This window comes from Ochotona curzoniae, unplaced genomic scaffold (assembly GCF_017591425.1).
Source record: "Ochotona curzoniae isolate NIBS_2020 unplaced genomic scaffold, NIBS_Ocur_1.0 contig_3819, whole genome shotgun sequence".
NCBI classification, from domain to species: Eukaryota; Metazoa; Chordata; class Mammalia; order Lagomorpha; family Ochotonidae; genus Ochotona; species Ochotona curzoniae.
In genome coordinates this window covers 8,753,101-8,779,959 of record NW_024466004.1, presented here as the reverse complement: position 1 = coordinate 8,779,959, position 26,859 = coordinate 8,753,101, and the positions used below count along the sequence as shown (strand labels likewise).

The 26,859-nt window shown below is 56.4% G+C and overlaps 2 protein-coding genes across 4 annotated transcripts; both read right to left on the bottom strand.

Moving 5' to 3' along the window:
* Positions 1-7,301: 7,301 nt before the first annotated feature.
* Positions 7,302-13,639, bottom strand: LOC121158611 (vascular endothelial growth factor A-like). 3 transcript variants are annotated; one of them, XM_040983450.1, is made up of 5 exons: positions 12,844-13,639; positions 12,516-12,545; positions 10,827-10,898; positions 9,598-9,729; positions 7,302-7,739 (listed from the first exon to the last, which is right to left on the bottom strand). In XM_040983450.1, the coding sequence occupies exons 1-5, from the start codon at positions 13,080-13,082 to the stop codon at positions 7,718-7,720; spliced, it is 495 nt and encodes a 164-aa protein (XP_040839384.1). In that variant the 5' UTR covers positions 13,083-13,639; the 3' UTR covers positions 7,302-7,717. The 3 variants fall into 3 exon arrangements, with proteins under 3 accessions (XP_040839384.1, XP_040839385.1, XP_040839386.1); XM_040983451.1 differs by lacking the exon at positions 10,827-10,898 and having other exon boundaries at positions 12,844-13,637; XM_040983452.1 differs by lacking the exons at positions 9,598-9,729; positions 10,827-10,898 and having other exon boundaries at positions 12,844-13,638.
* VEGFA (vascular endothelial growth factor A) lies at positions 13,252-19,848 on the bottom strand. The gene is made up of 4 exons (XM_040983083.1): positions 19,685-19,848; positions 16,572-16,623; positions 13,658-13,864; positions 13,252-13,286 (listed from the first exon to the last, which is right to left on the bottom strand). Exons 1-4 carry the CDS (start codon positions 19,748-19,750, stop codon positions 13,252-13,254), a joined length of 360 nt encoding a protein of 119 aa, XP_040839017.1. The 5' UTR covers positions 19,751-19,848.
* Between the last annotated feature and the right edge of the window lie 7,011 nt (positions 19,849-26,859).

Below are 26,859 nucleotides of genomic sequence, written 5' to 3'. Positions count from 1 at the left end.
ATTATCTTCCCTCAGGAAGGTGATGAATGAAAGGGGCATGTGCTGCCATCTGCCCCACTTGGAGCACATGTGTGGGGAAATGCCAGGGCAGGCTGCTGAGCCATGCCCGGCTCCTGACCAGTAGAGAGAAGCCCTGTGGGGCCTCTGAGTGTGTGCTGCAGGCAGCGTGGGGGAAGACAGGGTCAAGACCCACCCAGTGCACCTGTCCTGTGACTTGGAACACCCAAGCAGCCTCATGAAAGCAATGGTGCCTCCTACCCACCAAGAAATGTCAGCCAGTTTGGGTCTCAGGCTAGAAACCCGGGAGAAAGACAATGTCCTGAGGGGGCAGGATCATGGCATTCTCACTTCCCTCCAATAAATAAATAAATACTCCCTACCCCAGGCTTCTGGAAAGCTCTCCCAGATTCCCAGCTGTCCCTTGCCCTGATCAGTGGGAAGGAGGGGCAGGCCCAGTTTTAGCCCCCCTCGGCTCCTGTGCCTGGTAGACCCCTTTGCTTGTGACCCCCTGCCCCGGGTTCTTCCTTTGTTGTTGTTAAATATTTATTTATTTTTATTGGACAGGCAGATTATTTACAGAGAGAAGCAAATACAGAGAGAAAGATCTTCATCCATCCACTGGCTCACTCCCCAAATGGCCACAATGGCTGGAGCTGAAAAGATTTGATGCTGGGAGCCAGGAGCTTCTTCAGGCTCTTCCACGCGGGTGCAGGGTCCCAAAGCCCTGGGCTAACCTCTACTGCTTTCTCAGGCCACAAGCAGGGAGCTAGATGAGAAGTGGAGCAAGCAAAAACACAAACCAGTGCCCATATGGCACTTTCACCATATGGCTTTTAGCCACTAGGCTACCACACACTGGGCCCCATCCCCTGAGTTCTAACCCTGTCCTTGTGCTGCATCCCACAGCCAGGCAGATGATATTCGCTGATTCCTTCCCCTGTTCCCCACACTGCATGCAGATCATGTGGGGGCAGCTAAAGCACCCCGTCCCACCAAGGCTGAGCCCAGCCTTGAAGAGGAGTGGCTTCCAAGGGTCAAGGAGCTGTTGTGTGCCAACACAGCACATTTACAACTCATAAGTGGTAGACCGGAGGGACAGGGGAGGAAGAGGACCCCAACAACCTTCCCCTGACTCCTCCATCTGCCTCCTCTGCCCCACACTGTAGGTGATGCCCTCTTTCATCCCTTGAGACTTTGAAAGAATCAAATCTCTCTCCTCATTTTGGAAATCCAGACAACACACAGCCCTTGGGTCTCCCTCCTCATCCCTAGGTCAGACCTCTGACCCTGATTTACTTACAAGCATGTACCGCCTTCTCTTTTTAAAACTGTTTCAGATACGTTTGTTTACTTATTCAAAAAGTAGAGTGGCAGAGAGAGAGCGAGAGAACACACTTGGATCAACTGGTTCACTCCCTAAATGCCTACAAGTCACTTCCATAAGCCAGTAGCCCAGAATTCGGTCCTGGTCTCCCATGCAGGTGGCAGGAATCTAAATACTTGAATCATCATGTGCTGTTGCCTCCCAGACTGTGTATGAGTAGGAAGCAGGATCAGAACCAGAAGGAACACTCCCATTTGGAATGAGGCTATCCCGGGGAGGCATCAGTTTATCCCACTGTAGTAACACTGGCTCATCCTTCCTTCCTTAAGCCTCCTTGTACCCACTGCAAACTTCACATATACCAGTGGGGAGGCAGGGACCCAGTTCTGGTACCAAGGGCTAACAGTCCTGTTCTTACTGCTGAGTCACAACCATATACCGCCCCCCCAACACACACACTCACACACACACTCCTTCATTTTAAACAACATTCCATGCATTTGTTTGCACATGTGGGCAGAAGCCAGCTTCTCCCGGCTCCCTGCATCACTAGCTGGAGTGGCTCACCTGGAACTCAAGAATTCCAAGGGCCTCCCTCCAGATCCCCTAGTGGCTTACCTTGGCTGGATGCTGCACCTGTCTCCCCCCCTCTCTCTCCCTGGTCTCACCCTACAATGAACTGCCTTCAGGAGACCCAAAGGGAAACTTGCCATGCCCCCTAGGCCTGGAAGCTTCCAGAATATCCTTGTGTCCCATACTCCATCAAAGCAAGTGTCCAGGTCAGCCGGATTTGGGAGGAGAAAGCAAGAAGGAGAAAAGCTGAGAGGAACAGGAGACAGGAAGAATTACAGGCAGTCAGATTTGCACCTGGGTCCCCTCCATACCACCAGCTTGGGAAAAGAGACTGAGTCACCAATCCCTGAGTGGGTCCCACCACTGTCCTTGCAGGAGGAGGGCAGCTGGGGCCTGGAGAGGCCTCTGAGGGTCTGGAGCTAGGCTGGGCAGAGGTGGGAAGGAGGGGCAGTGCCATGGGCACCCAGAGCAGAAGCGCTGAGGAGGCCCTGGGCTAAGAAGGCAGGGGACACCTAGCAACCTGATCAGGCCTTGAAAACCCCTGAGGAAAGACACCCGGGGTGTCTGAGCAGATCTGATGTAGCTGGGGGTATGGCATTTTGACTTTCTCTCCACAATTGTTTTCAAGACTGTTTCTCTTGGCCAAGGCCACATGTCACAATTTCTTGTGCGCTGAGGTCTCCCATCTCCTGTGGCCCAGAGTCACAGACCCTGGGAGACAAAACATCCCTATCCTGCCTTGCCTTCTTGTGCTAGGGGGATACCTGGCTTCCAGCCCTGGGCTTGGCCACCGCCACACCTTGTCCCACTTCTCCTGTTTGTAGTCAGTCTAGACTGTGCATTTGCTGTGCCTCGGGCAGCTATGGCATGGTAGAAAAGAGCCCTAGAGTGGGAGTAGGGAAAGCTGCGTTAGCTCCTGTCCTGGACACTTCTCCGGTTGTGCGGAGATTCAAGTATGTTCTTTACCCTCTGAGCCTGTTTGCTGCTCACCTGCCAGGTGATAGGAAACGAACCCCAGGTGCAGGTGCCTCCAAGACAAGACCACCAAGCAAGGGGCCATGGCCCACAATCGCCACCTACTGACTCTTGAGTTCACGTCTCCAGGTCAAGGCTCCCAACCCCTGACTCAACTGCCCACCTGTCCAGGCAGACCCTCCACCGACTGTTCCTGACCTCTCTTGCAAGAAATACTGTGCCTATCTCCATAGCCTTGGGATGAAACTCCTGGCCTCCAAGCCTGCCTCAACAACATCTGTCATCTTAAAAATGATTATTGAGCGGGTACTACATTCCAGACATTGTTCCCAGAGTTAGAATACAAGGAACAACAGCAAAAACAACAAACTTTCTGCCACTTTGGAGACCATATTCTCACGAGGGAGAGGATGAAAAGAGAGCATGGGGTGGGAGTCCGGCACAGGGATTGTCACTGGGTGGGATACCCACATTCCACATCAGATTCAGCTTGAGATCTGGTTTCCTGCTGATGCAGACCTAAGGAGGCAGCAGATGATGGCTCAAGGACTTGGGACCCTACTACTCACAACGGAGACATGGGAGGAGTTCTGAGCTCCTGGCTTCAGCCTGATGCAGCTGTTGAGGGCTTTGGGCAAGTGAATCAAAGGATGGGAGACATTTCTTGTTTTCTCTTTCTCCCTTTCAAGTAAAGTGAGAATTTTTTTTTTCTAAAATTATGAGGGTAAATTTAGGGCCCGGCACAGTAGCCTAGCAGCTAAAGTCCTCTCCTTGAATGCGCCGGGATCCCATATAGGTGCTGGTTCTAATCCAAGTGGCCCCACTTCCCATCCATCTCCCTGTTTGTGGCCTGGGAAAGTAGTCGAGGATGTCCCAAAGCCTTGGAACCCTGCACACGCGTGGGAGACCCAGAAGAAGCTCCTGGCTCCGGGCTTCGGATTGGCTGAGCTCTGGCTGTTGTGGTCACTTGGGGAGTAAATCATCAGACAAAAGATCTTCCTCTTTGTTTCTGCTCTTCTCTGTATGTCTGACTTTCCAATCAAAATAAATAAGTCTTTTTTTAAAAAATGAGGGTAAATTTTTGGAGCTACACTGTTCCAAGTGGTAACCACTAGCTACATATTTTGTATCAGGCACTTGAAATAGGACTACAACTGATCAAGATATGTGATAAATTACACACTAAATTTGAAGAGTTACTACCAATAAATAAATGAAATCTCTCAAAAACTTTTATATTGATGTTGAAATATTTTAGGGGCCAGCATGTGGTATAGCAGGTCAAGTCCCTGCCAGCAGGGATGGCATTCCATATGAACACCAGTTGGAATCCTATTTACTCCAGTCCCCATCCAGCTCCCTGCTAACGGCCTGGGAAAGTAGCAGAGGATGACTCAAGTCCTTGGAACCCTGAATCCACATGGGAGTCCCAGAGAAGCTTGTGGCTCTTGGCTCAGACTGGCCCACCTCTGGTGATTGTAGCCATTTCGTGGTGAACCAGCAGATAAAAGAACTGTCTTTCCCCCTGTCTCTCTGTAACTCTTTCAAGTAAAATAAATAAACCTTAAAAAAAAAAAGAGCAATATTCAATATCCACGGATGCCTACAAGAACACCTGCCTTACAGGGCTGTGATGTGCTGGAACTGGGACACAGAGAGTGATCTGGAAGCAATTATCCCAAGACCAAAAGCCCTATGAAGGCAGACACTGTGTGAGCCTTCTGCTCTGCGTGGACTACAGTCTGATCACACGACCAGTTATCCAAGCCACCTCACTACCTCTGTCCCACCAGTGCCTTCACTCTCACGGTCCCTTCTGCTTAACATCCCCTCAACCCCTGCTCTCCTCCTCTCCGCTGTGCTGATCTGTCCAGCCCTAGGAGGAGAGGGGAGACGGCCCAGAGCGGTGGCCTAGCGGCTAAAGTCCTCACCTTGAACGTGCCAGGATCCCATATGGGTGGCAGTTCTAACCCCTGTGGCCCTGCTTGCCATCCATCTCCCTGCTTGTGTCCTGGGAAAGCAATCGAGGATGGCCCAAAGCCTTGGGACCCTGCAGCAAAGTTCCTGGCTCCTGGCTTCGGATCGGCACAGTACTGGCCATTGCGATCGCTTGGGGAGTAAATCATCAGACAGAAGACCTTCCTCTCTGTCTCTCCTCCTCTCTGTATATCTGACTTTGCAATAAAAATAAATAAATCTTTAAAAGAGAGAGAGAGAAAGAAGAGGGGGCAACCTGAGAAGTTCTACCACCATGTTAAGCATTTTTCCATCGGCTGACTTCTAGGTCAGTCTCCAGGTCCTGGCCTTGCGCCTGCACAGAGCTGACTGGAGGACATGGGTCTGAAGCACCATTGGTCAATGCCGAACACCCGGGCAGGTGGCTTCAGGCTGCAGCAGCCAGGGCCGAGGACGAATTCTTGTGGGCAGTGCTTGTTCCTTACAGAGGAAGCGAGATCTCATCCCCAGACCCATCTTGCATGGCAGGAACCTGCAGCTCTCTCCCCACCCCCGGCAGCCCACATGGCCCCACAGCCAAACACAGCCCCTTCCATCTCCTGGGCAGCTGTCCACAGAGGGACAGCTGGCCAGGGTCTTCAGTCCCTGGATCAGGACCAGGCAGAAGCTGTTCCCAGGACCAGCCCAGCCAGAATGCAAGGCCTCTGGCTCCTGACACAGGTCACCCTACACTCTGGGCATCATTTTCAAAAGCCCTATTTCCCCAGGGAGGAGGGGAAGGGGATGGAGCAGGTCTGAAGCAAGGATTCAATGGAGAAGGAGAAAACCAAGAGGAGCTTTGAAATCAGAATTAAATTCTTTAATACAAAATGCTTTTTTTTTTTTAAGATATATCTGTATTTCTTTGTTGTTGTTTAAAAATAAATATGTACTACGGAATATCTCGAAAAACTGCACTAGAGACAAAGACGTGATGTTAATATCTTTTTTTTCCCCCACAATTATTACGGATAAACAGTAGCACCAATAAATAAATGATAACAAATATTAAAATTAAAAAAGGAGCGAGATTTAGTATGTAGAATTCTCTATTTTTCTTGTTTCGGTTTCACATATAAAAAACAGAATAGCAATGTCTATTTTATCAGAATCACATATATACATAAACATATATATATATATACATACAAACACAAGTTGCCAAATATATATATAGTATGTAGATGTATATTGAAACCTAATTTCCAAGGAATGTGTGGTGGGGAGCCGGGGCTGGGGGCAAGAGGGGAGGAAGGGCAGAGCTGAGTGTTAGCAAAAAATTAAATATCTGTTCAGGACAAGCAAGTGACTGTCACCAATCAGGGAGAAAGAGCGAGAAAGATTGGACACATGGATTGGATACACAAAAACCAGTACAAATAAGAGAGCAAGAGAGAGCAAGAGATACATCTCATAAATAGTTGAAATTAAATATTAACCAAGAATACTGAAAAAAAAAAAACCCTACTCTTTTAATTAAATTAACTGTTTTAATTTCTAATTAAAAAGGGATATTAAATAAGTACCGTATATAAAACACTTTCTCTTTCTCTGCCTCCATGGAGGGCTCATGGATCCAGCCCTGTCTCTCTGTGCCTCTGGAAGGGAAGGAACTGGGGGACAGTGTGGGGTGAAGTAGGGGCGACAGAGGAGGGTTAACCACTCACACACACACAGCCAGGTCTCCAGGGAAGGGGACAGAACTAGTGGTTTCCATGGGCCAAGGGGGCATCAGGACCTCCTGGGCTGCACCCCAGGAAGGGGGGCTGGGAGGGGATGGCAGGAGGGCCAGGGAGAGAACGAGGGTCGGTCCCAGAAGGAGGAGCTGTCACCGGGCTATTTCTTCACTCTTCTTTCGTCGGGACACCCATCAGTGGCCTCCTGGGCAACTCAGAAGCAGGTGACAGTAGGGTGAAGGCGGCCCAGGGTTCCTGAATCTTCCAGGCAGTGCCCCTGGGGGGCAAGATGCCCATGCAACACATGTCGACAGGGAACCCCAAAGCATAACCATGTCCTGGGGCTCCCCCACAAGCTCCTGCTTGGAGCCAGTGTCTTTGTCCCTGCACCTCTCATCTGTCTTTATCTGTCCACCTGGCTCAGGAATCGAAGGTCTGGAGCCAGGGTAGGCTTGTCAACGCTCCCAGCTGAGGGCCAACCTTGCCCTTGTGGCCTGGCCCTGCATGTTCCCGGACAGGGGAGAGGACCCTGGCCTTCCTCAAGTGACACAAGGACCAAGCCAGAACTTGTCATCCCGTCCCTCTTCCCTACTGGGATTCAGGTGGGACATTATCCTCCCAAGTCTCGTCCACAGCAGTCAAATACATCCAGTGAAGACACCAATAACATTAGCGACGTTAATTTAAAAAAAAAAAAAGGATATATATATTTTATATATATATAAAATATATATATTTATTTTTATATATATATAACATATATATATTTATATATATATATAAACGTATGTATGTGGGTAGGCGTGTCTACGGGGAAATCCCAGAAATAAAACTCTAGTCTTCGGAGCTTGGTGATTTTAGCAGCAAGAAACACAAAAATGGCGAATCCAATTCCAAGAGGGACCATGCTGGGTCACCTGTCCGGGAATGCTTGTGCCGGGGTCTGGCACTCCGGCCCCCAAAGTGCTCGGACAGACTCCTCTTTCCTTCATTTCAGGTTCCTGGATCAAGGATTATTCTGTCGATGGTGATGGTGTGGTGGAGGTGGTGGAGGTGGTGGCAGCGGCGGCGGCGGCAGCGGCATGGTTTGTCTCGCAAGTGAGCGATCAGTTTTGTCCTAGTGCGAGGTCTGGTTCCCGAAACCCTGAGGGAGGCCCCCTTCCTCCAGCCCGACTCACCGCCTTGGCTTGTCACATCTGTGGGAAATGGAGACACAGGGAAGGGTGAGGGTGAGGGCCACGAGGCAGGCAGCTGCCCTGATCCTGGAAGCAGCCCCCTCGCTCGCCCAGGTCCCTGTAAGAGCAAGACAGCAGGGAAGGCACAGTCCTCAGGCAGAAATAGGGAGCCCCGTCCAAGCAGGAGCCACCTACGGGGGTTTCCACGCATCCCTGTTACAGCCTGTGGTGTGCGGGATGCAAGACATGGAAGGCTTCACAAAGCAACAAATTAACAAGGATCCAAGGATGGTCCTCACTCACAAGCGAAGACCCAACAGCTATTGGGCAGGGTGAGGTCCTAGCAGAAGGTGGCTTCTTCAGCCCTATTTGTAAAAGCGGCTGGTTGGGAGACAAGGGTGGGCTGCAGAACCATCACCCTGGGCCCCAGGGGGACCTGGCAAGGAGGCCAGCAGGGACCCCAAGAGAGGGGAAGGCAAGGAGCCATCTGCGCTCCACCCCCAGCCTTGGAGGCACCCAGTCATGGTAACTGAAGCTCTCAAGAGATGTAGCCTCAACATGTGGGGGCGGGAGAAGGCCTTGGGGGCAAGGTCACTTCAATTAGCTCCTGCATCACCCTCCACACCGACCCAGTTCCCAGATGGGCAGCTTCTGTGGGAAAACCACTGCAGAGACCCTCAAGCGTCAAGTCCTGCATCTGCCTCCCTCCCTCTACGCCCTCTCATCCAGCTCCCACCTCCAGCACAGAGACACATACTGTCTGCACACAGCACCAAGACAGACGGAAGCCCAGCCTACTGCCCTCATCCCACCCCTGGGAGCACCCACAGCCACAAAAGCATTGACAGGGCCAGGGAGGGGGAAGACGAGGTGTAGGGGGACACACATTTTCTAAGAGTAGCTAAGGACCCTCTGGACTAGCTAGGGGTGTCCCCATGAAGCCTCCAGTCCGCTGAATGCTGTTGGCCCAGCCTCCCTCCCAGCAGCTGAGTCCAGGCTGGAAGGAGCACCAGTGTAGATCAATGCACTGCCAGCCTCCTCCCATCCACCAAGACCCTGTGCACTGGACAGGCCCCTGGGGCTTAGTCAAGAATTATCTCAGGTCCCCTGACACTGCCATGCTCCCCATCACAGACAAGGGGTACAGGTGCAGATTTCCAGGTTGGGGGACCCAAAAGTACAAGACCCAGGGCCCAGTAGAAGACAGTGGTCAATATCTGCCATGTGGAGTGAGGGGCACAGCTTCCCACTTCCACTTGTCCTGCAGCTGTTAACCACACCTGGCTGGAACACTGAAGGAACGTCAGGGCATTCCCAATGGGTGGGAAGACATGACCCACCTTACCCCAAAACCCAGGGCCCTGATCTTCGGAGAGCCCTAGACCAAGGGCAGCACAGCCCCATCTGCAGAAGCTCCAGTCTAGAGAGGATGGAGGGGGAGCGAAGACGCAGTCACTATCACCAAGGGCAGCCCAAGGGGCTAAGAAACCCAGCTGTACAAGGTGGAGGCCAGGCCCTGGGGAGACCATGTACACGTTTAACAGCCTGTCCTATACATGGAAGGTTTGGTGCTCCTCAAGCCAGGCACCGCAAGCGGGGGTGACAACACCAGGACTGACAGCTACCACAGGACACAACACATCACTACATGAAGCCACACCAGGCTGGACAACGCCCCAGGCAGCCAGCACAGGGACGTCGCAAGCAGAGAAGGCAGCAGTCACCAGGCAGGCAGCTAGAAGCTGAGCAAGCAGCTGGCCCTTCTCAAGCTTGCTCTCGCTCGTGCTCTCTCTCTCTTTCTCTCTCTCTGTCTCTCCCTCTCTCCCCATCTCTGGGTGATGCCCCTCTCTCTCACTGTTCTTGCCCTCTGAGAACCAACCTGCAAGTACGTTCGTTTAACTCAAGCTGCCTCGCCTTGCAACGCGAGTCTGTGTTTTTGCAGGAACATTTACACGTCTGTGGATCTTGTACAAACAAATGCTTTCTCCGCTCTGAGCAAGGCCCACAGGGACTGCAAAAAGGCAAAAGGAAAGACATCTAAGCTAGAGCATCAGCAGAGAGAGAGAAAAATACACCATGCAACACCCCTGACATGGCCACGGCGACGTCCCCACCCAGCTCTCCGACCCCTGACCCCTCACGCACCCACCAGGAAGGACCCCAGCACTACAGCAGAAGACAGAGAGCGACGCAGAGAGGCAGCACCGGCTTAGAGGCCTGCCCACAAGCAGAGAAGGGCACAGGTGGGCAGAGAGTGCAGGAGAAGGGCGGTCGTAATGGAGACCCAGCCCCCAACAGAGCACACTTGGACTCTACACCTGCTTGGGATGACAATAGTGGGGGAGAAGAAGAAACAAGAACCCAAGGCCCCGCTGCCAGGCCCCTCCATCAATGATGAACAAATATAGTGTCTGAGATGAGGCCAAGGCCCAGGGCAGTATCCACGGAGCCCAGGACAACCCCAACCCACAGGATGCAGCTGCCCCACTGGAAGGCTTCTATGTGTAACATGGGTTGGACTGGAATGGGGGTTTCCCCTACAGAGGTCCCAAGTTCACAGGGAGTCAAGGAGCTTCCCCCAAAAGAGGGGGTCTGCACATAGTACCTGCCCCAACAACAAGCTTCCTTCTATATTCTGCCCCTTCCCCAGGCCACACCTGCCCTCCCACCACCCCCAGGTTCCATACAAGGGCAAAAGCCCAGAGGAACAGGAACCATTTGGGCGAGTGGGCCCCAGTGCCCGGCACCAGTGCCAACAAGGGCCCGTCACCAACACCTAGTGAGTGAGAAAACAGTTGGTGCCCAGCCAAGCCAGAGCCTCCTCCCTGGACCCTCCAGGCCCCCCCAGGCCACCCACCACACCCTAATCCCCGCCAGCAATACCACCACCAAGTCTGCCCGTTGGTGCCAATTAGTGGAGTGAGTGAGAGAGAGACACAGGCCGGAGAAGAAGATGGAGGGCAAGGGGCAAGAAGCAGGGGAGAGGTGAGAGCCAGGAGATGCACGGGGTAGGAGGAGGCAAGGTTATGGGGCACCGCAGATGGAAGCCTGATGGAGGGGAGGGAGGGGATGGTCCGGGGAATGAGACAGCAGCGGGCACCAACGTACGCGCTCCAGGATTTATACCGGGATTTCTTGCGCTTTCGTTTTTGCCCCTTTCCCTTTCCTCGAACTGATTTTCTGGAAAATAAAAAAACAGAGACAGACAGAGAGCGAGCAAAGGGGAAGGGGAGAGCAAGGAGGCAGTGGGGGCAGGTGTTCTCTGTACTCTTCAGCTCCTCCTCCTCCTCGCTCTCGCCACCCTGTGGTGGCAAACCCATCCCCTGGCAAGGCTTTGGTTGGAAACAGAGCCTGTGTAGAGGGTTCGGGACCCCTGGGCCTCCATGGAGGCTGCTGGTCCTAAAAGGGGGCCAAAGCTGAGGCAGGTTCTTTCTTTGCCTGGAAACCTTGTGTAGGTCTGACCCTCAAGACAAGGGACCTGTAATAGACAGGCCAGACTTGGGGAGAAAGTTAGAGACCTGAAATGATGATGGGGAAGGAGCAAGCTGAATGTCCTGGAAACCCCAGGGTAGAAGGAAGTGCCTGGGTAGCACCCTGGCAGGTCACACTCCCCGCAGCCTGTCAGAGCCTGCCAGCCCCCTATCTCAGCCTATTCCAAGCCCAGGTAAATCCCCGACTCTCCCCGTGGGCAAGGCGGGCGCTTGGGGAATGGGCACAGAGGACAGGCTGACCCTTCTTGAGGGAAACAGCATTTTCCTTGCCTGCCAGACTCCAGAGAACACATCTTGAAATGCCTGTCTGGGGTACAGAGGAGGGGTGGAGGAGTGGAGGGGCATGGCGCAGGGGCAGAGAGGTGGGGAGAAGGGATCCAGGAGAGAGCAAGTCTACAGTTGGCTCTCCCTGGGGAGAAGGTCCTGCAAGGTCAGCATGTGCTCTGTGTATGCATGTGTGTCTGCACAGAAGTGTGCCCCCTTGTTTGCTCTTCTCTATCCCTGCTGCTCCAAGTTTACGCCCCGTACCATTATTCGGCTAGTCACAGCAATCCTGGAAGCTGGGTGCTTAGGGAGGAAGAGGTAAGGCATGCCACCTAGGGGAATTCAGTGGGCACCGAACACCGAGGGGCAGACAGGAAAGGGAGAGTTGGGGAGGAACAAGGCATAGGCGCTCTCTCTCTCTCAGTCTCTCCTTGTTGCAGGCTTGCCCCATCTTGACCTGTCAGCTGCCTGCCCCACCTGGAAGGCTCACCCACTATCCCCCATCCCAAGCCTTCACATTGGGAGCCTCAGAAAAGGCCCAATGTCCACTCCTTTTCCCCAGTCAAGGCAGCTGGCTAGCTGCATGTGTACCCCCAGCCCCTCTCTTGCCAGAGGGCAAGCACCAAGAAACCCCTCCAGCTGGCCAAGGATCCAAGTGCAATGCCACAGGGGGCTGTTTCCCTTGACCACACAAAGAGGTTGGGCCGCTCTGCTTCCCCACTCCCTCTCCTCGTGCTAAGGGGGCCCACAGCAAACCAGAGGGGGTCCTAGGGCCCCCACCCCAGCAGTACATCCTAGCCGGGAAATAATCCAGCAATCCAAATGGCATCTTCTCCTCCAGGGGCCATGCCAGCTCCAGGAGGGGGTCTTCTCACCAACCCTGAAGCCACTATCCAGGTCTGGCTCCATCCCACCACTGCTACCTCACGCCCCTCACAAGACCCCAGGGAGGCCACCAGAGCCCCGGACAGAGGCAGCCGAGTGCCCTAAACCAAGAATCCGGCCAAGGACAGGGAGAAGTGCTGAAGTCATGGTCACTTACTTTTCTTGTCTTGCTCTATCTTTCTTTGGTCTACAATGGGAAGAGAGAGAGAAAAGAACAAAATACAAGAGTGAGACATCACAACATTTGATTTCATCCTATCACAGTATGATAACCCCCTTAATCCTTACAACAATACTGCAAGGTAAATACTATCGGTGAACCCATGACACAGATGTGGAAACTGAGGCACACTAAAGGAAAATGCTCAGGGTCACACAGCTGGAAAACACACATGGGACTAACAACACTCTCAAGCCCAGCGTGGGCAGACCAGGAGCCCTGTAGACATTTGCTAGGCCCAAGGTGTCCACAAATCCGTGCTCACCTGCATTCACATTTGTTGTGCTGTAGGAAGCTCATCTCTCCTATGTGCTGGCCCTGGTGAGGTTTGATCCGCATGATCTGGGGAAAGGAAGTACACACAACAATCAGTGACCCAGCCAGCCAGACCCAAATGGGACACCCCACCCAGGGGCTCCTGCCACTCGGCACCCAGGGGTTCAACACAGCAGGGGTGGGTGGTGGAGACAGAGGGGGACCAAGGGCTCTAAGAGGAAAAAGCATCCTCAGGCCCGCCCCCAACTCTCCCCAACCCCGCTGGCTCCAGGTGTGGCTGCAAGGGCTGGCCAGGCTGGGAATTCAGGTCCTGGATTCTTACCACTTCCCTCACCCTCCCCTCCTTTTGTCCCTATAAGCCTCCCCAAGACCCCAGAAGCCACTCCCTCCCTGGGTCTCAGAGTGCCCCTGCCCACGTCACCCCACCACTGTCTGGGAGGAGAAATGCCCCTTCACCAGCAGGCAGCACTATGGTGCAGAGACTGGATTTATCAACTTGTCCTATGAAGTGCAGGCCCACCCACTTCCCACACAGGGTCCTCAAGACAAGTGGTTCCACGGGCTGCTCTCCCCAGGAGAAAGAAAAGAGGCATCAGCCACTTCCTGAAGCCTGGGATGGCGGTGGGGCGGACAAAGATCAAGGTGGTGGGGGACTTTCTGGAAACCTAGGCTGAAAAATGCAGGCATCTTCCATTCCTAAGGGAAGCAAGTCCCCCAGCCAGTACATGCTTCCTCTCCCTGCCTCCTCTTCTGAGCTCCCAGGATGGGGCCAGGACCACTCTGGCCCTGCCCCCATCCCCCACAGGTACCCACCTGCATGGTGATGTTGAACTCTTCAGTGGGCACACACTCCAGGCTCTCATCGTTGCAGCAGCCTGCACACCGCATCAGGGGCACACAGGATGGCTTGAAGATGTACTCGATCTCGTCAGGGTACTCCTGGAAGATGTCCACCAAGGTCTCGATTGGACGGCAGTAGCTGCGCCGGTAGACATCCATGAACTTCACCACTGCATCGGAGGAGGGAGACAGATGAACACGGCCGATGACACACAGGGTGGCCACATCTTCACCTGGCTCCAGAAGGCCACTCCTCAGAGCTTCCCTAACCGTGACGCTGGAGGACACCTGTCTCTACCTCCTTACAAAGTTGTCATGCCAATACAACTGCTCCAATCACAGTAGCAGCAGAGCTTAATACAACCAGGGCTATCATCTCCCACAATGCTCCCCATGCTGCCCTCTGACGTCCCACCAGGAGCCCGGCTTACATATGGGGAGTGTGAGGCTCAGAGACACACCCCAAGGCCACACTGCTCCTGACTGCACAGCCAGAACCAACTGCAAGCCTTGCCAAGCCTACGTCACGCAGAAACACAGGACAAGCTTCCAGAGGCACCATACCACCTGCCGGTCTCCCACCCCTCTCCCCAAAGTCACAGCCTGAGGCAACGGTGGTGGGCACCAGCACACAGGGTTGCACCCGCCTGGAATCAGCAGGTGGCAGTGGGCGGGCAAGCCGCACCAGCCCTGCCTCAGCCCTGCCTGCCGCTGATAACCCCACCCAAGAGGGCAAACTGCTTGCATCATGGAAAAAAGCAGCACTGCTACGGGCAGCCACAGAGCCCTTCTAGAAGTTGAGCTGGAGAGAGACCAGGGCAGAGACAGTTTCTCACCCACAGGAGCCAGGGGAGCACTGGAGCATGAAGTGGATAGTTTTGGGCCAGAGGGGTGGAGCATACACAAATGCAGCACTGACATCTAGCCTGCCACTCCTCGTCACACACTCCCCGCTGTCCTGCACTGTCACTGCACGACAGCCCTGTCCCTGAAGTCAGCGTCCCTGTGCAAGCGGGAAGAAAGGCAACCAACTATGACGTAGTGTGACCTTGGGCCAGCTCTGCCCCTCTCCAGGCCCCGACTCAGCAGACTGGGTTGATCTCTACGTCACGTCAAACCCAAGCTGGAAAAGCAGAGCTCCATGTCCCGTTTCCGGCATCGGGAACAAGTGGCCCTTTTCTTGGTTCTGGGGAACATGAAAGTCTAGAACCTCACCCAGGCACCGCCCACAGATATCCTATAGACAAATCCCCCAATCGGAGAGGGCCACTGAGCCTCCCTCTTCTCCCCTCTCTCCAAGATCTGTGCTCCAAAGGGAGGGAGGGATGAATGGAACAGGCTGGCTAGGGAGACCACGGGGAGGGAGGGGTAGAAAGGAGGTCAAAGCCACAGGTGTGATTACACATGGAGCAGTACAGAAAGCCAGGCAGGGCAGGAATTTGCTACTTCCCATGGCCCAACCACAGGCAGAGTCTGTCCCCACCTGCAAACAGTTAAGGCAAAAGATCATCCAAAAGAAAAATGTAAATGACACTAGAGGTCTGGAAAAGTCACTTTTTAAGGCAAAGATAATGAATAGAGACTTTTAGAACTGATCCTTCACCATGATTAAGACAGAGATGACCCAAGCAATCGGACTGGAGGCCAGGCCGAAGGCAGGAAGTGCTGGGCTGGTAAGTCTTGAGTTCAGAAAGCTTCTGACCCCTCTTCCCTCGATGGACAGGAGCAGCTTCCTCAGGACCCCTGGTGCCCCAGCCACTGCCTCTGAAGAAGGCTGCCTTCCAATGCGCAGGTGTACACACACACACACGCGCGTGCCAAATCCTGGTTTTCCTTATTTATCACAGACAACCTTTCTCCAGCAAACAAAGACCATTTGTCCTGCCTCTCCCAGATCACAGAGACCACTGGGAAGCTGAGAGGCTGGGTGGCAGGCATACTGGGAAAGGCGGGGTGCAGGGGGAGGTCTGTCTGTGGCAGAGACCGAGGAGTGGCCAGGAAACCAGGCCATGGGCCAAAGGAAGGGCTCCTGGAGAAGGCAAGGGGGAGGTAAACCAGCCAGCCAGGCATCACCACCCCTGGTCACTACCCTAGCCCCAGCTGGATTTGGATCAGGGAAACGTGCTTGGAGGAAGATCCCCCAACGCCTTGTCTTCTCAGGGACAGAAAGCTGGGAGGGTAGCGTGGGGCTGGAGCAGAGGCTGCCCTCAGTGGTCGGGAGAGCCAGGGCGTCCCTAGAGAAATGGGAGTTTCCCGTACTCCAAACCACAGCGGAACAAAAGGCAAGCAGGCTTGGGTTGGGCAGGGGGGGCGGGGCGCCCAGGAGCCGCCGCCAGCCCTCTGCTGGCCCAGGAGGGAAGTTCAGGGCACCCAAACCCACCGGGCTTTCTCCAATCCGAAGGAATGCATCCCGGGGTTGGGGCACGATGGCACAGTGGGGGAACTAGAGGGGTGATCCCATCACCCTTTGCATCTACAGTTCAACACCTCCCACGAGAGGGGTGACAATCCCCAGGTGGGACATCAAACACCCATCCTTCCCAGGGGCGGGGGAAACAACGAGGTGGCAAGGGACGCCTCCTACAACATCTGGGAACGCTGGACCATCTCCCTGGCTTGCACTCAGGTCTCCTCCGGAAAAAAATTCAACCAGAAAGAGCAGAAGTAGGAGACAAGTCCTGGCCTGACAAGACGCCTCAAGAAACCAAAGGGTTAACCATGATGCCCACTCCCCTCTCCCTCTCTCTTTCTTCATCCCCTTATATCCCGTGCCCTTTTCCCTCCCCGTTCAGGTCTACAGAGAAAGAACTGGGCCTGCCCAGCCATGCCCTGGGGGGGGAGGGGGCAGGGACTCATGCCAGAGCCAGGGAAACTCACCTTCATGGGGCTTGTGGTCTCCTTCTTCTGCCATGGGTGCAGCCTGGGACCACTGAGGACAGAACAAAGAACGACGCATTGGCAGGGACTGGGGAGCAAACCGTCCCCCCCAAAAAATCACCCGGCCCCTCCTCCCTCCTGGTCCACAGCCTCTGGCTTCTGAGTGCCAGGGCACCCCACCAGGGGTCCTTCAAGGCACAGTGCATGCTCACCCCCATAGCCGATTTCAAATTACACTCCAAGAAAGACCCAAGAGGACCAGATGTTGGGGTTGGGGTGGGGGTGAGGATAGGGAACTCAAAGCACAGGAGCACACCAGGCTGGGTCCGGTCCAGGGCCCAGCCCCCTCCCACATTTACCCTGTCCTTGCTCCTACTGCCCCTTCCCACCCTCCTCCTTGTCCTAAGGGATTCCCCAGTCTGAAGCCACGGGTGAGTGTTAAGGTCAAACAGGAGGACAAATTTGGACTGGGCAGGAAGGAAGGACTGGGGGCGAGAAAAACAACGTGGTGACCTTCTCCTGCTGACATGACAAATACCAGGGTAAGCTGGGGTTGGAGCAGGAGGGAGGGGGGTGCAGAGGACCGAAGGGCACCAACCTCCCTCCCCCAAGCCAACTCCTGCAGCCCTTGGGACTCCTCAGCACGCCTACAGGTTGTACAGAAGGTGAAAACCTATGAGGGGGAGGGTCCTGCCGACCTCCCTGCACCAGGAACCCCAGAGCCTGAACATTCTTCCGGAGCCTCTCCAGTCCCTACTCCCACCTTGTGCCCTTGTTTCTTCATCCCACCCGGGGAGGGGGTGGTAAAAGAGGGGGGCATCCCAAGGTGCCCAGACACCTACCTGGGAACCTTCCTCAACTACAACCAGCGGGAAGTTTTTAGATGGATGCCTTGGCACTGCCCAGCCCCTAGGGGGCCCCCCTGAGTGACTCCCCCAGCCCTTCCTACCCCCACCCCACCCCAGGTTATTCTTCCCCTCCCCAGAACCTGTGAAGGTCAACAAGCACAGCCATGTGGACCCAGTGGGCAGAGGCTGCCCCCACCCACCCCAGTCCTTCCTTACAGCCTCTAGTTCACACCAGCTCCCCATCCCACCTGCTCCTGGGGCTGAGGAGTCCTCAGCTGCAAACTGGGGTCTCCTCTGGATGCCTCCCCCTCCTAAAGAGGTGGGGGAAGTCCTATTTTGGTGCCCACACCTCCAACGCACCTCACTGGGGTCCCCCCCAGCTAGAGAGTCTCCCATGGTGGCGGCCTCCTCAGGCAACCCTAAGCTTTGCTCCTCAGCACCTCAACAGGTCCTCACAACCCCTTCTTCCCCCACAGGGCTTCCCCTGCCAACCTTCTCCCTCTGCCCTCAGCTACTTTCAAGCCCCACCAGGAACGGGAACAGAAACTTCCTGCTCCCTCTAAGGCCAGGGGGCACCAGAGGGGCAGTTCTAGGCAGGGAGGGGCCAGGTGCCCTTCTCTGGGGGCCGCTGAAGGTCACACAGTGGCTGGGCAGCCACTCCTCCCTTCCTCCATACTTGGAGGCTGGGAGCCAAGGTCTTTGTGCCAGGCTCTGAGGAACTCTGGGTGGCGGAGGGGACCCCTGCCCATTTCCTTCCTTCTGCCTCCTCCCTTTCAGGGGGCCTCTGTGACTGATGAGAGGTTTAAGCAGGATAAGAAAAGGACCCCCTAGGGCAGCCTTGGGAGACAAGTTGGGTGGGTGAGTCTGGAGTTCCAAAAAACCACCTGCTCCAACACCCTGTTTGGCCAGGACGCTGGGTGTGAGTGTGTGTGTGTGTGTGCAAGGGCTGGCTGGCTGGCAGGAGAGCTGCCTCCCAGGGTTCTGGAAGGGCTGTTCCTATGCCGCCCATGGCACAGCCGATTCCAGACCGTTTTCCAAAAAGGGTAAAGTGGGGTGAACACATTCTCTAAGACCTCCCTGCCCCCCCCCCAAAAAAGCTAAAATCATGGCTCCCTGGGAACCTCCCGGGAAGGGCTTAAGAGGCACACTGTCACCGGCTGGGGACTTTCTTAGTGTGGACAAAGCACCCCAGTGGCTCCCGCAACCCCGACTTCTGGACATCCGCCTATCCCTGCCCCGAATGGGGCAGCCCACAGAGGTCGGATGGGTGTTCACTGCAGAGAGGAATACAATCTAAACGGATGGCAGAGACTTCTCCACCCGGGAGAGGAAATGGGGAGAGGGGGAAGGGGCGTCCGAGAACACACGGCAGGGACAGGGGGCTGGGGGCGGCGGGCAAGGGTGTGGATGGTCCCAGGACTGTGGCTACCTTGAGAGGTCACCTTCCCCTCCCGGAGGGCCGGCAGGGGGGAGGGGCGCCGCTCGCTGCCCCGGGCTCCCGGCTCGGGCAGCCGCGGCTCCGGGAACACGAGGCCGGCCAGGCCCGGGCTGATGTAATCGGCTCCGCGCCGCGCGCGCCCGGCCGGGCGGGGGAGGGCGGGCATGGAGCGGGACGCGAGCGGGGACGGGCGGGGGATGGCGCGGCGCAGGTGGCCGGCAGGGAGGTGGGGTGCCGGGGAGGGTCCCTACAGCAAATCCACCCGAAAACTTTTCCCCAACTCGAGATGAGGGCCGAAGACACCGAGTAGTGCTGACAGCAAAGCCCCTTCTCTCGCCTGCGCCCTGCTCCCTCCACGCTCCCTGCCCTCCCCGGTCCAAGGTCCGAACAACCCCCTGCCCGCTGCAGAGCGCCGGCTCCCGCCCCCGCCTCCCGGACTTCCAGTTCGTCGGAGACCAGCAGCCGGGAGCAAACTTCAGCCGCCGCCAGCGGCAGGGCAAGCCCAGCCCCCTCGGCCTCCTCCTCCGACTCCCGCCCTCGGCTTGCTCGGCCCAGATCGTACGTGCGGCGGCGACTCTGGTGGGTGGGCAGGGCCCGCGTGGGCGGCGAGGCTACCCCGGTGCCCTCCCACCTAGCGCGCGCCCCCTCCCCCCTCCACGTACGCCGGCCGAGGGGGGATGCCGCGCGCCGGTGCCCACGGACCCGCGTGGGGGGCACCAAGGCCCCCCACGAGCGCGCTCGCTCGCTCGCTCGCACGCACGCACGTCCCCAGCCGGGAGAGGCGCTCGCAGCGGCCCCGCGGCGCCCAGGCAGGCACGGCAGCTTACCTTGGCATGGTGGAGGTAGAGCAGCAAGGCAAGGCTCCAATGCACCCAAGAGAGCAGAAAGTTCATGGTTTCGGAGGCCCGGCCGGGGCTGGCGCGGCTGGCGCTCCCTCTCCGGCTCGGGCTGCGGGACGGCCCGCTCTCCTCCGCGCCTCGGCGGGCTCCTCTTGCTGCCGGAGCCGAGGCCCGGGCCAGGGCCTGGGGCGCGCGCGCGGCTGGAGCACTGTCTGCGCACACGGCCGCCTCACCCGTCCATGAGCCCGGCTCCTGAGTGCCGAGTCGCCACCGCGGCCCCCTCTCCTCTTCCTTCTCTCCTTCCTCCTCCCCCTCCTCCTCCGGTGGCGGCGGCTCCTCCCGGCCCGCGCTAGCACTTCTCCCGGTTCCGCTCGGCTCGGCTCCCCCGGTGCGGACCACGGCTCCTCCGGAGCGAGAACAGCCCAGAAGTTGGACGAAAAGTTTCAGAGCAATGCCGCGAGCCCCGATCCCCTCCACCCCGCCTCCTCCGGGCGCGGGCTCCGGCTGCTGCCCGCCGCGTCCGCCGTCGGCCGCTGGTCCGGGAGGAGGTGGGCGCTGGAGCTGGGGGTGGTGTCTGTCTGTCCGTCAGCTCGACTGGTCCGGCTCGGGGTCCCGAGGTGGGGGAAGGCCCGGCGCCGCGCTCCGGCGGTCACCCCCCAAAAACAGGTCACTCACTTTGCCCCAGTCCCTCTTCGCCGCTCGCCCGCCTGGCGCGCGCGCTCCGACCCCGTCTCTCCCTTCCTCGACTTCTATGCCGAGAGCTCTCGCCACCTCGTTCCTTCTCTGAGGGTTTCCAAAAAAAAAAAAAAAAAATCCGAAGTGATTCGGGGCCAGTCCCAAAGCAAGCTTCCCACACCGTCGGCCCCAGTTGCAAGCGGGCAATGGGGAGGAAAAAAAAAATGTTAATTGAAAAGCGGGGAAAGCAATTCAGTTCTTTTTTTTTTTTCAAATGTTTAAGAAAAAACGAGGGAACTAAGGCCCGGATCGATGAGTAGCGAAATCCAGCGCGGGGGCGGGGGCCCTTGCCGCCGAGTCCGCGGGACCGTGTGCCTTGCCGCTGCGCCTCCCGACCGAGCGCCGTCGCCGCTGCCGCCGGCTCCGCTGCCCTGCGCCGCGGCCTCCACGCAGTCCGGCTGCCCCAAGCCTGTGCGCTCCTCACCTCCCAGGCGACTAGAAAATAGGCCTTGCTCCGCCCTCCGCGGGGCGGGACATGCCGGGGAGGCGGGCCCTCGGCCAGCCGGTGCGTCTCCGGTCTTCCCGCGGGGACACCCAGCTTCAGCCTGGACCCCAAACCCGGCACGGCGAGGGGAACGCTGGACCCCACCCACACCCACACCCTCCCCTAGTCCCGGCAACCATCCCCCCAAACCGCCACCACCGCCAAGGCGCACAGCCCCCAGCGACGCCCCCTCCAGCGCCCCGAAACTCTGCCCAGAGACACGCACGCCCGTGGGTGCCGAGGGGCGGGAACGGGAAAGTGAGGTTATGTGCGGACAGAGCCGCGGGCTCGTCCCGGTTTGCTGGGAATACCGGCGAGGGCAGGGCGGCGGGGAGCCCGGCAGGGACCTGTGGGGGAAAGGGGCCTGGAGCTGCTAGGATCCTGGGGTGACCCCTGGCCTTCTCCTTCGCCCTCCTCCCCCGGAACACCCTCAGTCCCTATATGGACACACACACATACACACACGTTGACACACGCGTCCTCACTCACGCAGACTCGGCTTGCCCAAGTTCACGAGCTCCCTGTGGTGGCCGAGCGCCCCCTAGTGACTACCGTCTGTACACCCCCCCAGTTCTGGCTAGGGAGCGAATGGGGGGGCTTGGGGAAGAAGGGTGGGTGGAAGATTCCCGAGTGCCCTCACCCCGTCACCCACACCGGCCCATGTCTGACGACCCAAACGGTTGCATACTTGGAACTGAACCCGTCTCGTGGGTAGAGCAGTTGCAGGCCGCTGCGCCGAGGGGCCAGAGTACCCATCTGGAGTCCTTATCTGGCAGCTGTCAGGCCTGGGGTAATTGGGGTCCTTTGGGAAGCATCCAGGCAGGCTTCTCACCCTCCCTCTTCCAAGGCGAGAAGAATTTGGCACCGAGTTTCTGGAGCTGAGGACGGGAAGTGTAGGGCTCCGGGGTTAGTCATTGACCCAGAGGGAAGAGGACCTGTCAGAGCCCACGTATGCACCATGGAGTCTGGCAGAAACCGCGGGAGAGGCAGCTGGGCAGACAGAGGCCCTTTTTCCTGCTGCACCCCCCCACCCAGATGTTGCCAGGGAACCGAGGCCAGGGGGCTGATGGGGGCGGATGGAGGCAAAGACTTGAGCGATGACTCAAATCCCTCCAGCACCAAGGGACGGCTGTAGGCCAGTTGCCCCAAGCTCCCATCAGGCTGGGGGCCAAAGTTTCTATCAGCCCAGCTCATGCTCCTCTTCTGAGCAGAGACCCCCAGCCCCTGCCCCACTAAGGGAGGGAACTCCCCAGTCAGCCACCAGCACCCTCCTGATGCCTTGACTAGTGGGGTGGGCTAAAAGCCTCTCCCGGCTCTTTTTTCCTATTCCCTCCTTTCATGCAGAGCCCCTTTCTCTTCTAGCTTCCCCACTCCCTCGTGCCTTCTGGGGTGTCCCCCAAGCCCCCCCACCCCACTCTTGCATATAGCACCAGCCTGGGAAAAGTCCTGGTTGGGCTTTGGCCCAGCAGCTCCTGGGATCCCCCAGGGAACAGAGGGCTGGGGGTTGTGTTACCTGTAGCCCTGTAGCAAAAGAGGGTCCGGGTCATCTTGTTACCCACTTCCTACCCAGCTCCCCCTGCCAGGGCCTGGTCTGGGACTGCTGGAGCCTCTTCGGAGGCCGGAAGGACTGGGAATGGGAGCAGAGCTTCCGGTGCAGCCACTTCACCCCTTCCGCTACACACGGTACTGTGGTTTGATGAAGGAGGGGACTAGTTTACTTTGCTACCCTAATTCTACTGGAGGGGCATCCCCAGGCTCCAATAAGAAGAGGGGCCAGTTCATAGTCATTCCAGCTCACCTTAATGTCACTCATGCTGCTCTGGCCCTGGCTTGTCTTGGGCCACTTGGCAGGGGGCGAGGGGAGGGGAGAGGCACCAGCAACCAGGACAAGGCCTTGTACATTTAGTCACTGTTTATTTGCTGGCTTCCGCCCCATGCCAGGCAAGATGCCTCACCTGGGCGCAGCACTCAAACTGCTGAGTGGGACATGGAAGGGATACCCCTCTACTTCTTCTGATCTGCCATGGAGACCAAAGACCAAAGAAGGAGCATTCTCTGGGAATACCTCCTTCATCAGGCTCTAGGACATGACCCAGGACTCATCTTGGCCTATTCTGACTTCAGGAGAAAGAGAGAGAAGTAGATCTAAAGAGTTCTTAGCAAAGGCCATGAAGTCAGTAAGGGGTGGCCAGGACAGGGGCCCCTCACCTGCTGCTCCATAGTTCCAGGGCTCCCCACATAGCCAGGTGAGCCACCAGAGCTCCTCTGTGCTTCCCCAATGGGCTGTGCCCCAGGAGGCTGGGGACAGAGTCCCTTTCTGCAAGGACTGGAATTGCAGCCTTGCCTGAGGGGTTCTGAGCAAGGTCACATCCACTCTCAGGTTGGTGACTCAGAGAACGGATCAGCTCTGCATCCTAGCCCCCAGTGTGGTACCACCAACTCACAATGGCCCTGGTCTCCAAAAGAGGCAGAAAGAAGCAGTCATCCACCATAGTGAAACCACACTGTCTCCTGAGCACCTTCTCCTGAGCTCAGTGTCCCATGGCTGCAGGGCAAAGAAAAGGGAGGGAGGTGGTCAGGGCTCAAGGGCACCCAATAGATAGGGGAGGAGAGCTGGATGCAGCCCAGACACAGGTCAGGCTGCATCCCAATGCGAGGGCCCTCTCAAGGCCCAGCCTCAGTAGCAGAGGGAGAGGTGTATCCAGAGGTGTATCCTTCTGCAGGCATCCAGCAGAAGGCCAAGGAGGAAGGTGATCCAGGGGAGGAGGAGGGAGAGACAGGGACAGGGTGCGGGTGGAGAAGAGAATGAAAAGCAGCCAGAAGCCAGCAGTGGCCCCAGACAAAGAAAGTAGTGATCAGGCCCAAGGCACAATCATTGTACTTTGTCCTAGTGTCCCATCAATCTCTTCTCTGTGTGGGAGCCGCCAGTTCACCTGGAAGCCTCTGGATAAAGGGGCAGAGTGAGAGTCAGGGGAGGCACAAGGGGTCTGGACACTCAGTGGTGGAGGGGGACTTCCCCTCGGTGGTGCGCCCTACCCCAGTGCCTGCCTGGATACTGGCAGGGGGAAGGAGAAGGAGTGGGATTGGTTCCCCCCACAGGCACACACAATGCCCTGTGTCTCGCTGCGGATCTGACACACTCTCCTTCTCTCTCCATTCCGTTATTGGCTGTCCTGGCATCACCAACAGTTTGGCAATAAACATTAAAGAGATATGCCTTATGGCATGTTCCCTGGTGCCTGGTTCAAGTCCTGGCTGCTCCAAACTTATAAGCCAGCTTCTGGCTAATGTGCCTGGAAGGTAGCAGATGATGGCCCAGGGACTTGGGTCTGTGCAAGAGCTGGATGTAACCCCTGGCTTCTGTCTTGCCCAGAACTGGCTGTTGCGAGCATTTAGGGAATGAGCCAGTATCTAGAGGGAGGATCTCTCTCTCTCTCTCTCTCTCTCCCTTTCAAATAAAATAAATCAACATCTAGGAGAGAAAAAAATCAAGGGACAAGGAGAATCTCTCTCTCTTTCTCTCTCTCTCTCTAGCCTCATAGCCTGGAGGTGATTAGGAAACCCAGTGAGGGAGATGGAGATAGGGAGAGGGTCAGTGTGCAGGGTCAGTGTCTAGGAGAAGACGCATGCTCGCACCACCGCCAGGCACGCTCCGCCAAGTCTCTGCCTCTCCTTCCTGGGCCCGGTTTAGTTCCCTAATCCCAAACTGCTCTTGGGTTTCTCTTCCCCAGCATCCCAGGGAACACTCATATTCCTGGCTCCCCAGCCTTGGCCACTGCACACTCCCTGTGTCTCCCATCCTCATGCAGTCTTGGAGGAAGCTCTCCTATGGGGGAGAGAGGTGTGCGTTGGCAGCTACAGTCCAAAGCTGCTCCTGCCCCCCACCTCGAGGAGCTGAGCCTCACTCCAAGTTGGGAGTGACCTCCTGGGTCTACCAGGTACTGACTGCTCAGGTGGGATGAGGCCCCAGAATGCAGAAGGAAGATTGGGGGAGAACCACACCATAGAGCCCAGCAACACTCCTCCCACTCTGCCCTTTTAGCTAAGTGGTCCTTAGCAGTTACTTTACCCATTACCCACCTACCCCCACTCTCAGAGCAGGCGGACATGGCTTCCCTTGGAGGTAGGAGTAATCTCAGGGGAAAGGGGAGACTTGTGCAGGTGACACTTGAGTTTTGGTGGAGGAGCAGGAGATGCAGAGGAGGACTAGCCGGGGACCCCAAATGAGGCTTCCAAGGGCTCCTCTTAAAGATGGAGGTAGGGGATTAGGGCTCCCGCAGGAGCACTCCCTGCCAGAGCCCATACCACACCATCCTGCCTTCCCCGCCCTCTGGGACAGCCTGTCTCTGCCAGAGAATTTAAACAAACAAGCAGACACTAGAGGCAGGTCCAGCTCGTGCATGGAGCGCCTCTGTTGTTTGCCCCCAGGGAGAAACGAGGGCGGAGGACACTGGCCCATGACAAGTGCAGGGCCACTCAGCCAGGGCATAGCACAAAGCAGAAAGATATTTTTCCTGGTTTAACTCCCTACATCCCTGCTTCTAGCAGGTGCCTGGAGCCCTTCTGTCTGCCTGTTGCAGGCATGTGGAGGCTTGAAAGCAGCAGTGAGTGGAGAAGTTTAGGAATTGCTGCCGTGTGCTATGTGACCTTAGGCGGATGGGTGGATCTCCTGGTCGGGATGTCAGGCTTCTGCTAAGCAAAGTGTGAGGCTCTGGGGGCCATGACCTCCAACTGATACCACAAATCACATTTGCCCAGGAGATGCATTTTACTTTTCTTTCTTTTTTCCAGTTTAAAAATTGAGGGTTCAGAACTGTGCCTCAACAGGTTAATCCTGAACCTTTAGGTGCTGGCATCCCATATGGGTACTGGTTTGTGTCCCAGTTGGTCCACTGCCTGGGAAAACAGTACAGGATGGCCCTTGGGACCCTGCACGTGAGTGCGAGAGACTCCTGGCTCCTGGCTCTGGATTGGCTCACCTATGGCCATTGCAGTCACTTAGGGAGTAAACCAATAGATGGAAGATCTTTCTATCTCTCTTTCTCTCTGTAAATATGTCTTTCAAATAGGAAATTGATAACCCTTTATTTTTTAAAGATTTATTGACTTTTTTTGAAAAGGCAGATATAGAGCGAAGGAGAGACAGAAAGATCTGTCTGCTGGTTCACTCCCCAAATGATCTCAATGACTGGAGCTAAGCAATTCCCAAGCCAGGAGCTTCTTCCAGGTCTCCCAAGCAGGTGCAGGGTCCCATAACTTTGAGCCATCCTCTACCGCTTTCCCAGACCACAAACAGGGAGCTGGATGGGAAGTAGAACACCCAGGACATGAACCAGTGCCCATATTGGATCCCAGCACTTGTGAGGGGAGGAATAGCCAATTCAGCCATTGTGCTAGGCCCTAAATAAATCTTTGAGAGAGAGAGAGAGAGAGAGAGAGAGAGGGAGAGAGAGAGAGAGAGGAGGAAGCAGCAACCTAGGACCCCCATAGCTCCCTCCACCGTACCCCTCGACCCTCATAAAACTCAGCTGCAAGGCTTCGGACAGTGGTGCCGTTGGCCTGAGGTGGTGGTGCTTGGTTCCCAGGGTAGCAGTGGGAACAGGCATGGAAAGAACGAACCAGGAGAAGCTGCTGAGTAGAAGAGGTGCCTTGTAAACCCTCCCTTCTGTCCCCACCCCCATTAGAGAGCAAACTGAGGGAATGCCAAGAGGCTATCTACTGGCTAAATTCAAACAGAAAGCAATAGGGAAGTGGGTGTGCCCCCCGGGGCTTCAGTTAAAAAAAAAAAAAGAAGAAGAAGAAAGAAATGAAAGAAAGAAAGAAATCACACAGTGCTTGCCAAAGTTGACTCGGGCTGTGGGGATAGGCGGGCGGGGCTCCTGCGTCAGCCTCTCTCTGCAGCACTCTATCTCCAGATTGTCACTGGGCTGGCTGCACACAGTTC